At 43.7% G+C, this 16,971-nt stretch overlaps 4 protein-coding genes across 5 annotated transcripts; 1 reads left to right on the top strand and 3 right to left on the bottom strand.

Moving 5' to 3' along the window:
* Positions 1–62: 62 nt before the first annotated feature.
* Positions 63–3,609, top strand: LOC129600020 (tyrosine-protein kinase JAK1-like). Of its 2 annotated transcripts, XM_055498403.1 has the most exons (5): positions 63–544; positions 610–682; positions 773–1,241; positions 1,359–1,716; positions 2,533–3,609. In XM_055498403.1, the coding sequence occupies exons 1-5, from the start codon at positions 199–201 to the stop codon at positions 3,198–3,200; spliced, it is 1,914 nt and encodes a 637-aa protein (XP_055354378.1). In that variant the 5' UTR covers positions 63–198; the 3' UTR covers positions 3,201–3,609. The 2 variants fall into 2 exon arrangements, with proteins under 2 accessions (XP_055354378.1, XP_055354377.1); XM_055498402.1 differs by having other exon boundaries at positions 610–1,241.
* Positions 3,524–6,525, bottom strand: LOC129600022 (uncharacterized). Its single transcript, XM_055498404.1, has 3 exons — positions 5,128–6,525; positions 4,189–4,276; positions 3,524–4,004 (listed from the first exon to the last, which is right to left on the bottom strand). Exons 1-3 carry the CDS (start codon positions 5,741–5,743, stop codon positions 3,998–4,000), a joined length of 711 nt encoding a protein of 236 aa, XP_055354379.1. The 5' UTR covers positions 5,744–6,525; the 3' UTR covers positions 3,524–3,997.
* A 2,119-nt stretch (positions 6,526–8,644) lies between these two features.
* Positions 8,645–11,283, bottom strand: LOC129600023 (uncharacterized). The gene is made up of 7 exons (XM_055498405.1): positions 11,101–11,283; positions 10,906–11,009; positions 10,452–10,530; positions 10,258–10,387; positions 10,002–10,171; positions 9,695–9,928; positions 8,645–9,521 (listed from the first exon to the last, which is right to left on the bottom strand). Exons 1-7 carry the CDS (start codon positions 11,177–11,179, stop codon positions 8,665–8,667), a joined length of 1,653 nt encoding a protein of 550 aa, XP_055354380.1. The 5' UTR covers positions 11,180–11,283; the 3' UTR covers positions 8,645–8,664.
* Positions 11,284–12,459: 1,176 nt separating this feature from the next.
* LOC129600025 (uncharacterized) lies at positions 12,460–13,417 on the bottom strand. The gene is made up of 2 exons (XM_055498408.1): positions 13,248–13,417; positions 12,460–13,097 (listed from the first exon to the last, which is right to left on the bottom strand). The coding sequence occupies exon 2, from the start codon at positions 13,090–13,092 to the stop codon at positions 12,532–12,534; it is 561 nt and encodes a 186-aa protein (XP_055354383.1). The 5' UTR covers positions 13,093–13,097; positions 13,248–13,417; the 3' UTR covers positions 12,460–12,531.
* Positions 13,418–16,971: the final 3,554 nt, after the last annotated feature.

The raw sequence follows: 16,971 nt of genomic DNA, 5'->3' as shown, positions 1-16,971 counted from the left end.
GATTAATGCTTACTTCTCGTTCTGAAGAAACTATTACTTAAGTTTTACTGTGAAGGTATCGCCTGTGGTATCTCTTTTGGTTATTCGTTGGCTCTTGTCTGTTAAAATAAGTAAAATTCCTCGGCCTTGGCATATACAGTCCTTGGCTATGCCTATGGGAGTTCAAGTCACGATATTCTAGAACAATTATTACCCACCATGAGTTCACTGACCAGCACCCTTGGCAACAGCGCACCGGACACGGGGACACCCAGTTTCTGCCATCAATATTATTATGGCGCGAATGACTTTATTCACAACGGACGCTATGGAGTCATCTATAAAGCAACCCTAACAAACAACTTAAGCCCCGCTTGTGGAGCCTCCGTTGCTATCAAAGTTATGCATTTGTTTCCAGGATCATATGACGATGAAGAAAAATTCACCCGAAGTTTTAAAGTCATAAAGCAACTTCGACACGCAAACTTACTGGTGTATCACGATATCAGAGTTTTTTCAACAGAAAACGGCACCACGATTGAATATATGATGGATTACTGCTCAGGTAAATGATAACTCGACGCTGCGATTGGTGTTTATTGCTGCAACAGTGTTCTCATCATTTTGCAGATAAAAACCTGGGTGGACGTATAGCAAGGTTTCAAAAACACGCGATGATTCCCAGCGCTACAACAGTTCTAACGTATGTGACGCAGATAGCTTCGGGTTTAAGTTTTTTGCATGACAGAGACTTAATCCATTTGCGCATATCACCCTGGACTATACTAATTAGACAAATGAACCATGCGGACGAAAAATTACTGATCGGCAGCCTGGATAATGTTGTGCACCAGCTCGACGAAGCTACCCAGAGCTCGCGAATCGACAAAAATTTCGATGAGTGCGCCTCCCCTGAAATCCTGAAATATTTTCGTCGGGAATTTATGGATGCACAAAATATGGAAAATATTGCAGTTCCAGGAATGGAAAGTGATATATGGAGCTTGGGATGCATTTTTCTGCAGTTGGCTAACTGCATAATAGGCAGGCACGAAATGGCTTTCTGCAGAGATGGTAGAAGGCCAGTGGTCGAGTCTGGGCTTGCATTCCCTCGTTATGTTGTCTTGATTCTGGAAGGCTTTAGTCCTTATATTTCCGAAGTGCTACCGGATGCTATACGAAGCTGCATTTGTGACTGTCTGCGCAGAAACATCCAGCAAAGGATAACAGCACCGGAGCTTGATTCGCGTTTAACTAAAATGGTTAGTCTGCCGTTCTTGACTGATAAACAGAAGCTGGTAATCCTTGTTACCGTACAAAAACAAAATCGTTAATTCTGATGTCACTCATTGTGAAAGAATTCTTATATTGTAATACAGATCACAGATTTGGAACTGCCACAAGAATCGACCATTTGCGACGAATTCCTTACTTCGGATTTCGATTACAGTTACGTTATTGACATCTCAAGAGGCTGTATTGGGCGTGGTTCCAATGGCGCTGTCTACAAAGTTCATTTGCCGGGCCATAATTCTTTTTCGCAGGGCACGGCGGCTGTTAAGGTCATCAATTTTAACGAAGAAGACGCTCCTGGTTCGGATAGATACGCAAAACTCCAGAAGAAATACGAAAAGCTGGTTAGGCTGAAGCACACCAATTTGGTAAAATATTATCAAGCCAAGCTCATCAAAGGAGAGCATGGTCTTACTGTCCAGCTGTTGATGGATTACCATTGCGGTATGTTGGCTGTATTATTTCTCTTACAAAATTTCACATCTAACTGACCTCTGCAGATAAAATGTTTTTTTTAAACATATCACGGTAGTTTACTACCTTTTTACAAAAAAAGTTTTTTGAATTTGGAGGCGGAAATAGTGCCCTGGTAAGATCTTTCACGATAAAACTTTGGCCACGAGTATGTTGCGTTTATCTACGTAACGTAGATAAACGCAACGCTACGAGCAATCGAATTAATAAAGAATACACCGCCGCTACATTCATCACAGTTATGAAACGGGTAATGTGAGCAGCGCGACATGTACATACTCAGCTGTGTACACTGTTCCTGCTCCGTGTTCATTCTTGGTACGGGGACCGAAGAGGCGATTTATTGAGACGGAAAACCTTTTTCAGGTTTGGACTAGTTATTGCCGTCTTCTTGTAAATTTTTCACTTTGGAGAAAAGCAAGTGTTTTGGCTTGCACTCTGCAGATAGCCTAACAGAGAATCATAATGCTTCGGCTTTATGCATTTTAGTACAATAAAATCAGATGTAAGTTAGTGCAAAGCGCATTCAACTGCATTTACTAAAGTGAGTCAGTCTGAATGAAAACGTTTTACCGAACAGACGGTATTAGTTTACCCATCGTGGCGCAGTCGGCAAAACGGCTCGTTTCACATTGGGAACGGTAGTTGAAAATGACTAAAAGCCACATGTAAAACCTTTTTATGACTATAATGAGGGCAGCACACATCTGTTGTTTTGGCTGGGCTTCCTAATGAAGTCGTGAGAATTACGCATGTCCATGCAGCTGAAAAACCGGAAATTTTCAGGTGGTTCATTTCGCTCTTTATTGAAGAAATGGACAGACAATCAGTTTGGACTTAATCCGGTAGCGGCTTTGCGATATACGCTTGAAATAACAGACGGCTTAAATTTCCTCCATGGGCAACGAGTCTGGCACGGAGACCTAAAGCCGAGCAACATACTAGTTAAGACTATCGACGAGGACATTACACTTCAAATCTGCGATTTGGATGACTTTGTCTTGATGGATCTCGGCAGTACAAATGCTCGCGGCACTCCAATTTACATGTCACCGGAGATGATCGCTAGAGTCGTTGGTAGCACCGATGTGATGCCCGGGGAGAGAACTGATATATGGAGTTTAGGTTGCGTTATGTTGGACATCGGTCTATGCGCAGCTGGTGAAGGAAAGCGCGAACTGTGGAACCGGCATCTAAATCACCGACATGAGATTAGCGAACAAACGTCCACCGTGCTGTATGCCTTGTGGATTAATGAGCAAGGATATGTCCCGTTTATCCCCGACACTGTTTCCAGAAATTTTGCGTCATACATTGAGAGTTGCTTTTTTATTAACCCAGATGACCGGATTTCCGCGGCAGCACTTAAAGTCCATTTGCAAGACCATATGGAAGCTATGTACAAGCATGTCAAAAAGCGAAATCTTACATGCAACTCGCGGGAGCAATCGTAACAGCTTAAAGGACTTGAACACACTGACGAACTAATCAGGTTTTTTCATGTACTGACGTGGGAAGTTGAATTAAGATGTTCCGTTTTCCAATAGTTTCCTTAATTTCGCGTTACTACTAATCCCTTAGCGGGCGTTTTGTGTTAGCGTGAATCGAATATTCTTCAGAAATTCATGGAAAACTGCTGAATTACTGAACTTTATAGAACTATAGTATCGACAACCGAAATACTTTCTGTTATCAAATCAGCGTTAACAAAACAGCATTTTAATGACAAAACAATGACGAAACTGTTTGGAGTATGAAGATTTGCAGTGCAGCCGTCCATGGTTGAATGTTATCCTCCTATCTGCAGAGCCGATAGGAGGAGTGTTTCCGCTGCGGCGAAATTGATCAGCACCAACTGCTGGCAAACGGGCATCCATTCCGCCAGCGCCGTTCATTCATAAGAGCCACTGCGGGGATTGCGGGTGATGCCCAAGAAGGAAGCAAAGGGAAAACCCGAATCGCGGCAGTCCTTGACAATGACTAACGGCTGACGAATGGCCTTAGAGTGCAGCACCATTTGAATCAGCGTTTCCCGAGAGCGAACTCAGCGTGCCGATTGTCCTCCCGGTCCTCCGTAAACAGCAGCGAACACGTTCGTTCCGTGCATGTGTTTTGCAGCATGCTTACCAGTTCGTACGAGAGGTAATAGTCGCACTCAGACAAAAAATCGGCATCCTGTGGTTGTCTCCCACATCCGGCGCACAATGTGCCGGTTTTCCACGTAGCTGCGGCAGAGCATTCTCCACAGCGCTCAAACTCTGGGGAAGCGCAGATAAAAAGGTTAGCAACAAAGATTACCAATACTAAAATTGCTAAATATACCCCGCGCGATACGGATAGTATATATTCTGCAGAAACATTAACCGTGAAGCTATTCAGCTACCTTTCCAAAAGCAGTTTAGCTCAGTAAAATTTAACCGGCCTAAGATTTTAGTACTGTACCTGCTTGCCACAGACTGCGAATCCAAGTCGAGGTAGCCCAGTATAGCGGCTAGTATGAGGTTTAACAGCTCGTTAATGGACATTCCATCTATGACGCAGAATACCAACCAATCATTAATATTTTTAACGGTATTAAGTCATTTTCATCAAACAAGAACAACTCTTAACAAGAACTGATTATACCGATTATACGCTAGCTGTAAGGAGAGTCGACATGATGCCGACTTTTAAACGACATGATGGTGCAGTGTTAGAAGTAACTGGTCAATTTTTAGTTTAATCCACGTTTCAAAGTACGAGTACTGTATGATCACCAGCGACTGACTATGAGTCGGTAGCGCAGTATTTGCTCAACGTTAAACCAGACACCAAATCCAATAACGATTGATTTATTCACTACAGACAGGCAGTCCTCCTCGGTTGACGGTCACACATTTTTGTGGTACCATCCGCGGTCGACAGTTAACACTCGCCCTCGTCCATGCGCCCGAGAAGCTCATTTAGCTTTTCAGAAATTTATGAACCTCACTCCGGCAATTGGGTTCTCGCTCCCGAACCACAAATTCCCCCGTAAATTTATTTTCTTCTCATTTGTTTAAGTGTTTTGTAAAAACCATTAAGCAGAAAGTTTTAAATTTACAAATTTTAGTTGCTTCCGGTGGGTGAACAATTCTTTCAGAATCATTCTGCTAGATCAACAATTAATCTTTCACTTTGTTTCTTAATGAAAAGTGAGAACAGGGTGTAGAAAACATTTTTTATGAAAAGCAGGTCGACCTGCACCACACTGGGGCGAACCCATTGACTTCACCTGCACGGCACGGAAGAAAACTCCGTGAAAATAAACCATAGTGGAATTCGGTACTCGGTTTAACTTTAGGCAAAGACTGCGCTACCATTGTATGTCAACTGCAAAAAACCACCGCAAATTGCATTTACCAAACTGGCCGGCTTCTGTTGCATCCGAGTCCATGCTAACCAGCTCTCCCGTCAATTCGTCCGTAAGATAGTAATCACACGCCTGCTTCAGGGAGTCTTCGGTCCAGAACATGCTCCGCCCAGCCTGGTCCACATGCATTTCGGCGCAGATGAAAGTGATGGCATCGGATTCCGGTTTCGCGAACAGACGACAACCGACATCAATATGATAATGTCCCCGCCCCCCAGTCTGTGCGTGCCGACCGGTGCGCTGAAAACCCTTCTTGTCCTCCATAACGCCTGTAGTAAACCGACACTTCGCATTGCAGTTTCCATCGCCTTTGCGAAATGCTAATATGGACGAAGATGCTACGAAGTTCGGTATAAACTTGACTTCACGTAGCAAATGTGCTTTTGGATAGTCGACGACATGTTTTTTGTACAAGAACCCCGTAGTCCGTCCGAAGAAACTCCCACCATCGCCGGGAACGGGCAGCACTACTGTAATATGATTCCGCAGCACCATATGACAGTGGGGAGACGGGAGACTGATCCCCGCGGGGTTGTGGTCTTCCAGGCGAACAGCGTACAATACAGGAATATCGTCTTGGACGACAGTAGCCCGGCGGAAAACCATCGGTTCGCCTTCGGATTGGCGCAGCGCTACGTACACTGACGACCCCACACGGGATTCTTCAGTTCTCGGGGGAAAATGATGCGGCCACAGACTGTTGGAATGAATCCATTGGGGACTGATGGTACTGGCGTCGAAATCCACGAAGAACCGGTCGCCGTCAATATCTTGAACGAATCCTAGCCACCACTGGGTGTTGTCGCGCTGAACCAAAACGGTGTTGCCGTAGTTCAGCGAACGTGTAGCTCAGAAGAACTGTCGGAAATACAGCGAAGTCGCATTCATGGTGGAACCGAAGACAGAAACTCGATTGACGGGAAGAATAAGGAAGAACGCGCGGTTAATGTCAGTTTATTCGTGATACGAAAAAATCTGGGGAAATTAGCTTAGCGCAGAGTTTTTGAGTACTAGTAGTATGCGCCATGCGGTCGGGCCGTTCAGGGCAAATGCACTATTGGACTTCGCATAATTAAAATGATTTTTTTCTTACACACGCAAGTATTCAGCACTTGCTGTGCTATCGCAGCTGCGACCTCTGAATATCGGCTGTTCAACCAAGAACATACTCCAGTTACAGATCTAATTTTGCGTACCACATTCCGATTCAGAATGGAGATAGAATTTCACCAAATATTACAGCTCATGCTCGCACATAACACAATGAAGTTTGGATTAAGCCAGGAAACATTATTGTGGCAGCTCGCCCCGTATGTGCGCACGCTGTGGCGGCGCCACAATATCTTGTACAGATATTATTATACAAAATATCAAGCAATAGAAAGCAAGAACTCTTCATATATCGTACTACGGAATTCACATTCAAACTGCCGGAAACACAGAGACCGCGCCGTTAATAAACGGCGCGCCACAAAAACACTTTAAGAAAGACACTCAAAAAGGGTGGTGACTGGGCATTTTGGACCGGTTGCCCTAAGTGGCTGTACATGCGCTCTCCATATGTACGTTGTGTGAAGACTGTACTTGCCGAGTACTTACGATTACAGCAGATGACCTGTTTTCGGGCTCGAATTTTTTTCAAAGGCCTCCTTCCATGTTCCAACAGATATGGAAAATTCGACGTTTTTTGTCCATATCCCGAGGGACAAATACGGTTACAAATTGTGTAGCAATTCTGAACAATTTCAACTGGTAAGATATAATAAGTGGTTAGATATAAAAGCGTTATACTCTTCACTGTTACAAAACCGAAATTCCCCAAGCTAGGAAAACCTTTCGCGCAAAAATTGGTGTGTGGCTACCACAATGTGAGCAAGTGAATACTGCATACCCTACAATGTAATCGCATCCCTTCTGCCTCAGCGGTCAACTCTCCGCGTTCATCAAGATGGTAAATTTTCACCAAACCCTAGCAGGCACTGTTTTTGGCTAATCGGGTATAGAAGAGACGTCAGGAAAACTCGTGGTTGTAATGCGCCTGCACAGACCTACATTTCGCACATGCCGACCTGTTCGCTCCCGGATGCCGCAACGTGGCGACTGCTTCCGCATTAACCCAACAAAGATATGTTGTAACGGCTCACCTAAATTATCCACTCGTTCACATGCAAATGTTTGGACAGAACACAAAATTTTAGACAAACGGTTTTTTGACTTCACTGTACGAAAGGCTAGTACTCTGACCATTGCTGCGATCCGTCAGCGGGGGTAACAACAGTCCACAGACAGGGGTGTCTTGCTTTTTTTTGACCCCGGCTACCAGAACATATACCCTTGTCTTTCTTCGCTCCAAGCGAATACGGCTGACGCCCAGACTAGTCAAGCAACCACTGATACTCACAGCTACAGTGGGAGCTAAACTGCAGCTGCGAATATAAATGACTGCTGCACTGGAAAGCACGTCCATGTCTGACCAGCTGCTTCTTGCGTGCTTTGCTGCGCTGGAACACAATGCGTCAATAATGCAGTAACCGTTTATTCGGAAAATCTCTCTCCATTACCCGCTGTCCGCTGCAGTCGGGTTCTCCCAAACTTAATACTGTGAACCTGATTCACACCGAATTCAATTAGGTTGGAAAAACTACGATATATTAGTCGAGCTGGTGCCTAATCGACAGTGCACGCGGTTATCCTGAAAATTCTGAGAACCAAAAAGCTAAAACAGCAGAAAATTGGTGCGGCGACTAGACTCCGCACTCGAAGGTGCTGGCTCGCGTCACCCGGTATTCAGTTTTCAAAACAAATGCTTTGCTTAGTGAAATCTGAGAATTATGGGGAGGCCGAGCGTAGTACAGACCATTGTCTTAATAGTGACAATATTCTTCCATTATAAAGCTAACAAAAATGACAATTATGAAAGAATGCGAAATTTCAGAAAATGACGTTTGATTTGGGTTCAGTTTAAAATGTCTGTGCTTGTTACATGATATCGGAGCTTCTCCTCTTAGGCTTTTGCATGCTTCCGAACAGTCACCGTTCCGTTTGTTCCTGACACCTTGTCTGTTGGTTTATTTGTAAAATATGTTTGTTTGCTGACCCCAAGCAAACAAAAAACTGCCGTGGCAATACAGAATTCAGTGGAAGCATGAGGAAGATTTTAAAGATACGAAGGTAATAAGCTCGAAAAAGAGCACAAACGTTCGGTCCAGCTTTTGTTGTCGACAATTAACGATTCAGGATGATGCAAATACTAGTCGGAGTTGCCAGACAGTATGCGAATTAGTACAGCTATAGGTTACTGTACTAATAATAAGATTTATATCCTTTAATTTATATCCTTTAATTTATCCTTTAATTTAGCGAATTAGCACAGCTATAGGTTACTGTACTAATAATAAGATTTATGTATATCCTTTAATTTAATAATATGCATTCGACTTTCACCATTAGTCTTTTTTAGATTCTTGCTTAGTCCTAGGTACAATCGATTTACCGAATACAGCCGAAACGTTGCGGATGATTTATTGCTAATCTGGGCATGGAGCACAGTTAAAGGCAAAGTTTTTCTTAGCCTGATTGTAAGAAGCACTGGTTGTGTGACCATTCGCCCAAGTATGAACGCTCAGCTTCACATTTGTACAGTCAATCGACAAGTATATTTCGCCCACTTTCACTTCTCGACTGCCCGGATACACTTTCCCGGCTTTCTTAACGGTGATCAAATCAGGCTTCGTTCTAAACCAGTCCCGCAGCCACTGATGGTCGCAGCTGCAGTGCAGCCGTTGCGCGTGACTGACCAGCTCCGTCTCGCGTGCTTTACCGTTCTCTCGTGGCAGCCACCATTCTTCCAACTGCAAAAGCTGCAGAGCGTTCAGTTCGGAAAAGGTGTCACGCTCAATGTAGGCGATCGTCGTCGCGTGAAACACTATCCGCCGAAGCAGCCGGGTTTCCGCAAAATCTCTCTTGAATACTCGTTGTCCGCTGCAGTTATGTACACCAAACTCGATTAAATTAGGAAAGCTGTTGTGCATCAAACGAGATGTTGCGGAATCGGTTTTGCATGTGGAAATCCAGAACCCGACTACTTTCTCCTTGATCATTACAAACTGAGCGTTCTGTTTCAGCACCGCATCGAGGACGAAAAGGGTGTAATTGGTCACTTCAAGGCGATTTCGGAGGATGCCGGCGATAGTCGACGCGTCTAGCGGAGTTGCGTTATTCTGACAGAACACGGACACTCGGTTTGGGGCGGATTTGTGGCAGTCCCGCAAACCAGAAAATTTGTTGAGCCAGAGACGATAGCGTGTGCCGGGTGCGTCTTGTATGATCACTTTGTTGTGGTAAATTGAGCAGCCACCCGCGGTGATGGTGCAAATGTCGGTATCTACAGAAATTAATCGCGAGTAACAAGCAGCAGTACATTATAAGCAGCAGTATATTATAACAGCGTGTCAGTAATAAAATTAATTAAGCTTCCGTTACGTATTAAGATAAACCGGAGTTTAAAAAAACTTCAAAACGCTTATAAAAGCACGGAAAAGCAAGAAAATAATTTACCGCGATTTTCGCATTTATAGTGGCGCAGAATCTTTAGGATGTCCAGTTTACTGAGCCTTCGGTTGGTTGTCAACTGGATATTAGGATCGACGCTGCGCATTACCGGTTCTTCTTTGTTGATGGCTGCTCCATAATCCATTGGTGGATAGTGCATAATCGACGCGAAATCGTACGGTAAATTTAATTGGGTGGTCTGGTTCTCTGGTCGCTTATCATAATTTTGGAGCGATGAATCTGTATGAAGGCTTAATCTCAGCCTTTTGTTACAGCAGGTAATAGAACGGCCAATTCTGAGCGCAGAGCTTACCGTAAATATTGCTCCTATTGACGAACACGTAATTATCCCGATCGGGTCGGGTATGTTCGTGGAAGAATCCCAACACATGAAGTAGTTCATGGACGATATCATGGACTTGACAGTCGGAATCCAGCTGCATTTTTTGCCGGCGTCTTATTCGACCCACCTCCGCCGAACACCTAATGCATAAGGTCACTCCCATGCCAGAATTTACAGCCCCAACGTGGGGCCCATTTGGCTTCAAAAAGCGAGAAGTTGTACGTACCCTTTACGCCTTTCAAGGGCGATTCGGACATATGCTGTTTCGTTAATGCTACTCTGGAATGTAATGCAGTTGTTCGTTTCGATCGTGATGTTCAGCATGGCTTCCCGAACACGGTTTCTCATGGTCGAGGCTGGTTGAAAATTTTGTCTTTGCTGTGGCCCCGGCACGCAATAGTAAAAAACAGGTATGCTTACTCATTCCTCTGCTGAGATAATAAAACACCGTCCCATTCGGCCACCGGTACTTGTCGGCCGTCCAAGCATTTCCCATCAGCTATAAATAAATTATAATAATGCAAGACAGATCAAGCCTGTTTGTGCACGTTCATTATAAAAGCAAACGCTTTATTTATTAACTTTTAATACAAGTATTTACAGAATAAATTACGGAAAAACGGTTTAGCGGTTTTCGCGGTTTTAGCAGTAAGCAATTTAGCTGGACTTCTGTACAATTACCAGGAAGAGATAGCTGTGTATAATGATACCGTGTGATAGCTGTTCTCATCAATCCCCAGACAATTTTGGCTCGTAACAAAGACTTCTCGGTTATTAAAACTGCTTTAACAAACATGAAGTCTTTCTGTCGAATCAAATTTGCCTTGAGAAGGCAAATATGTCAAGTAATCATTTTACACACAAGTTCACGCACCCCGGCTTGGTGGTCGTCCTTTCTGGAGATTATTTTTATTATGTCACCTTCCGCAACCGTGTAAAAATCCTCGTCGAAGTCTTCTTCGGAACTGGCTGGAGCCACTACAAGATGTCGATTATTAGTCCAACAAAGTTCTTATGAACTATGTACACATCCGTATGATCCTGCGCTATCAGAACGAGAATTTCTTGCCTCGGGAAAGTGCGCCTCTATTCCGCATATTCACAGCCAATAATAGCAATCCGTAAACCAGCATGCGCGGACACATCATCGCGGTGGAATCTAGTCGCGCGTGCGGAAACGGTAACAGACAGCTAAACGTAAACTTCTTCGCTTTGGAATTTTCTGCGGCTACAGAAAACGCTTTTAAACTGGCACTGCATAAGCCAGCATGTTACTGCCGCCAGTGCATTGCGATTGTCCCCGCACGTGGGCACAGTATGCTATCGGGGTCTTGCAATCTGATTATCCGCTGATAATGGAAAGTGCGCGGCAAAAATTGCACAGTATGTGCGTATAATTCTCGCAATTAGAAACGTGACACATTAAAACCGGAACGATTGGTATGCTGTTGGTCGCTTTTCCATATGATGAAAGAAGAAGATGGCCCAAGATAATACTTTAGCCGGCTTGCAGCGGCAGTGCATAACGTACTTTCTAGAAAATAGCCATACGAAATATAATAAGAATGTCACCCAGATTTTGGATGTACATAAACACTTTATATACAGAGTACAAGTACTCCTAAAATGAAAATAAATAGTAATAAACCTGAGAACGCCTAAACACGATTTCATTAAAAAATGAAAGCGTGGGCACACCGACAATTTGCTTCTCCGCCATCTTGCTGACCAACAACTTGCTGAAAACTTTTTGCTGATTGACAAAATGTTTAGCCGACAATCTGCTGTAGCGGCAACTTGATGATCGACAGCTTGCTGAACGACCTTTCGGAGAAAATTGACACTTTGCTGCCGTTGCCGAAAATTCACACTTTACTGGCGGCATTTCGATGACCAACAAAACGACTCCCGAAGGCCAAAGAAACCTACGAAAACCTAAGAAAACTAAGAATAACCTAAAAACCCAAAGTAAGAAACCTAAAAAAACGCAAAACCTAAAAAACTCAAGAAAACCTAAGAAAACCCAAGAAAATCAAAGAAAACCTAAGGAAACATGATCAGCGCTAGAAAACTGAGAAGCAAAAAGCAACAGCGAGTCGTAATAAAAAACAAATAAACCTAAAAATCCCAAAAAAGCACTCATTAAATTTAAGATATTCTAGAGCCTGGCCGATTAGCAGGTTGTCAACCAACAAAATAGTTTCCGCAAAACGTCGGGCACCAAAAGTGTAGAAAAGCGAATTTTCGGTCAGTAATATGTCGGTCAGCAGGTTGTGTTAATCAGCAGCATGCCGGCAGCAAAACGGAAGTCAGTAATTGATTTGCTACCTTTTCATCCACTTGTCAAAACATAATATTTGTTGTTTATCAAACTTATAAAAGCTTGCTACTTCTTCCTTGTTTTGATACAAATCTAAAAGGCAAGAGAACTATTTAATCCAACAGCTACATAAATTATATTCCAGAATTTTGCAAGAATACGGCAAGCGTTGAGCGATAACTAAGAAAAGTAAGAACAACAAACACCTTTTCCTATCGCAGAACTGTCGCCATTCAACGACAAAGATTTCCCGCGCTTTGTCTCCCGCTGTCGATCTTCGTCAACAAGCCGCCTCGCCATCTCCACAAACAGCTCCGACACACTCTGCCCGCTTTTGGCCGAAGTCTCTGTGAAGTTAACTGCAAAGGACTCCGCCAGTGTGTGGCCTTCTTCTGAAGATACCACCCGCAGTTCCTCCAGATCGGTCTTATTCCCGACGAGTGTCATGCAGATCCCATCGCCCGATTCTTCCTGCACTTTCCGCACCCAATCGGCAGCTTTCTCGAAAGATTCGCGATCCGTTATGTCGTAGACGATGATGGCGGCCCGCGCGGAGCGGTAGTACAGCGGAACGAAGGCGTTGAAACGCTCCTGGCCGGCAGTGTCCCAAATCTCCAGTTTGACCGGAGTGTGCCCGATCAAGACGGACTGGCTGAGAAACGCCACGCCCATCGTCGTTCCTACCGTGCTGAATTCGTCAGTGACGAATCGGAGCGTGATGCACGTCTTGCCGACGCCCATTTGGCCTGCAAAGTCAGGCGGTACATGATTAGGATTTAGGAGCGAACTTCGCCCCTACTGACTCGGGCGAACGTTGCGGGTTCCTGAAAATCGGTGCCGCACGCGGGGCTTTCCATATTGAAGCATTGACATATAAACATTAATGTCGAGCTTACCGATTACCACCACTTTTTAAGCAGGTCGCTCGTTGTGCACACCAGCCATTAGATCTAGTGGCAATCAATTACGACTTCGACCGTAATTTATAAACATCACAACCCTAAACAAATTCGACTGTTGTGTTTTCATTCCAGGAAGCAGTAAAAATATAATATACTCGTATAAAACGGAAACTGCTGTCGGGTCCCGTCTGCATTACGCATAAAAATGGAATGCTGACAGGCACTGCATCAGTGGGTAAATGTATGACAGGCTTGCAACATAGTTCTATGATATGAAAGCAAAAGACCGGCAGTTGCAATGAAGATAAGGGCGAATGAAATCAGCAGCGACGATATCGTAGACATTCATAATTCAGATGATTGCGTTGTGACTTATTGGTAAATTTACCTTTACCAGTTTCCTATCCTCTCTGGAAAGATTTCATAACTTCCAATGAGTGCTGTGGGTTCAATTTTCTGTCTCAGAGCAGTACTTCGTCCATACAGACTTTACGACTTTACAGACTTTACGTACTTCGTCCATACAGACTTCGTCCTGTACGACGCAAACTGCCAGTGCCATTATTTTCACCTCCTGAGCAGATGCTGTACATTTGATATTTCATTTGGGCAATGACGTTTCCCGACATTTAATGGTGCAACAGGTTAGAAAATAAAAAAAAAATATTAGTAAACTGTTCGTAGTAAAATCGATATTCGCACTCATATTTGTGCGCATTATATTTATGTGCATTTTTATGCGCAATCCCAAGGGCGGTGCATGATAAGACATTTGGTACGCCGGTTTGAATTTAACATTTTGGAATTATAATTCATTCATTATTCTTCATCCGAATGTTTCGCGTCAAAACGATTCTCACAGCAGCTTGTAATTATTTTCACTGCAAAATATCAGCAGCTGATGCAGAATTTGTATCACGGCGCGTGAAGGTGAATGCACGTTGGGAAATCATGTACCGGTGCACTTCTCAGAAGACTACCAAATACAGTAGCTATACAGAGAAATGACAACATCATAAAAACAAAATGTCAGCGAAACTTCCAAGTTAATACGGATAAGGTAGTGACTAACTATCGAACTTCAGCGGGGCGACACCGTTTCCGTGCTCGGAATAACGGAAAGAGCGGCAGCATTAAATGAAATTTTGTTACTATGATTAACTGCTTATGATCTGTGATGTTACCATGATTTGTGAAATAAAGAAAGTAATACTGCTGAACATCGTACTAATGTAAATATGTAATATTATGTCACGCTGCGTAAGTACATATGCATGCAAGCTGCGTATACAGTAGTAACAGTACTTCATCACAGCATGCAGACAGTTAATAAGCTCTACTAATTTGTTGATGTAGGGGTAGCTGCGCATTTACAAAATGTAAATCAGTTGATAGAGAGGAAGAATTTCACAAAATCCACACTGCAGTTACTCGTTACAGAATTAGCATGCAACGTCTGGCGTTCGAATGACAGAGCTGGTATCACTCACTGCAATAGATGGCACTCAGGTAGTTTTTAACAAGGTGCGATTGACAGCATTGTTTTTCTCGGTTGCTGGACTGCGCGACGACGAGGTCTTCTGGAAATAGATGCTTACTTGTATGCACCCTTTGGGCCAACTGGTGATACCATACTAAAACGATGCTCTTAAAGCATCTTAAATGGAATCGCTTATAAAACGCTTCCAGGGAGAAAAAAAACCATGTACCGTTCAAGTTCAACGACTGTTCAATACTGACAACCAGGAAAATAAAGTTGTATAGTAACATGTGAGTCATGCAGCCTAAACGGGAAGGTACAGAAACAACAACGGTACATAACGGGTACATAACGGTACATTGACGGGTAGATATATATATTTTGCCTTCATACCAAAAATGTGCACTCCAGCACATCATTTATGGTTCGTGACAGCGACGGTTTGTGAAAATTACGTTAGTGACTAATAAAAACTAAAAATCGCAACAAAATTGTCGTCAGTATTCGTTGGGCTGGGCAAAGACTTCGCTAGCACGCGTGATCCAGGGCACCAGCAGGAAACGCTGCAGGACACGGCTCTGGGACGTGTCGGCGGGGCCGGATGGGGCAACGATGCACTTCAGGGCACCTGAGGAGCGCAGAGTGACTTTTTGGACGACGAGAAAGAGGGTGTTGTCCACGCGGCTGAAATGGTAGACTTCTCCTGGGTCCTCCACCGGCAGCGGTCGCCCTGCCTCGAAGATGATGCGATCCGCGTGCAACCAGGAGACATCGTGCCAGTCGATTCCGTCGGGTACAGTGCAGGTGAACGTCGCGTCCTCTCCGAGTCGCGGTCGTACCATCACGCTGTCCAACACTTCTTGGCTCACGGGCAGTTGCGTCAAAGTGATGAGGTCGCCCACGCGATTGTTGAGCATCGCTTCATCGATCATGTCGTTCACTATCAGGCGAGCCAAGTAGTTACAGGATGCATCAATAACATGTTAAGGAACTGCGTATAATAAGCAATGAAGACCTTTATAAATATTTTTCGTGGTTGTAATACGAATTAAACAAATCATTGAATACTATTTCAAAAGACATAATATGTAAGAGTACGAAGTTCAAGTATACATAACAATTACAAGTATACATAACAATTACAAGTATACATAACAATTACAAGTATACATAACAATTAAACAAGTTATTGAATACTATTTCGAAAGACATAATTATGTAAGAGTACGAAGTTCAAGTATACATAATAATTACAAGACTGACGTGAATTACAAAACAGGCGTTTATTATCATGAAATACCGTTTGTTAATATACGCATAATAAGCGGCACGTCTTAAGGAGCTCTTACAATCCGGCCTCGTCTTTGACTGTTGAGGTTGCGACAGACAGACCGAGGGTATTTGCAGCAGCAATAAAAACGTGCATGTTGACCATATATAGACAAAGAGTCTGGCTGTGAATCTGCTCGTACTCATCGTTGCTCACCCTGTACCAAAATATTAATTGCGGTATTTGTATTATCGTTTGAATTCTTGAAATATGCTTAAATAAGACAACTGAGTTATCGAAATTACGGAACTGTGCAACTGAGTAAAACGGTGCTCGTCGGTTAAGACTCTCACGAGTTAGAGACCTAATAACCGCACAGCATCACAGCCTCTTAGCGACAACGATGCAGCAGTTTTTCGGGCGTTAAACTATAATGTCCCTGCAAAACCAACTTGCATCCTACACTCGGAGAAAGTGCTCCTACGCCGCCTACGCGGTTGGGTTGTACGACCGCCTTCACAACTTACATAAAATTATACGGTATGCAGTTACAGATGCATGCAGACAGCTCACTACTGGACCAGTAGTGAGCTGTCTGCATATTACGAAATCGGCCTTACTTTAAACTGGCTACAGTACCGTACTGCTCATAATAAAAAAATTTCTCCGAGTGCCGAGTGCCAGTAGGCAGTACAGTACTTGCATTTATGTTATACGTTAGTCAGCAGGCAAATTGCCAGCCGTAAAAACGAACAACGCGCGCGTGAATGCGCATGACTGGCGCGTGCACCTGTGGATTATGCTATTCACAACGACCTTTTATGTGAGGTGCATCGTTCTTTGGTGGTATGTTCAAAAGTGTGATAAAGAGACATTTCATTTACCAATACTGTATTCGCTCGCACATCTTGAACCACAGAGTGTGTGTACGGGAAAAACACGCATTCAATATACACACTCTAACCGGG

Source organism: Paramacrobiotus metropolitanus, unplaced genomic scaffold (assembly GCF_019649055.1).
Source record: "Paramacrobiotus metropolitanus isolate TYO unplaced genomic scaffold, Prichtersi_v1.0 Parri_scaffold0000161, whole genome shotgun sequence".
Taxonomy (NCBI): domain Eukaryota; kingdom Metazoa; phylum Tardigrada; class Eutardigrada; order Parachela; family Macrobiotidae; genus Paramacrobiotus; species Paramacrobiotus metropolitanus.
The sequence above is the reverse complement of the archived record's forward strand: the minus strand, read 5'-3'. Positions and strand labels throughout refer to the sequence as shown.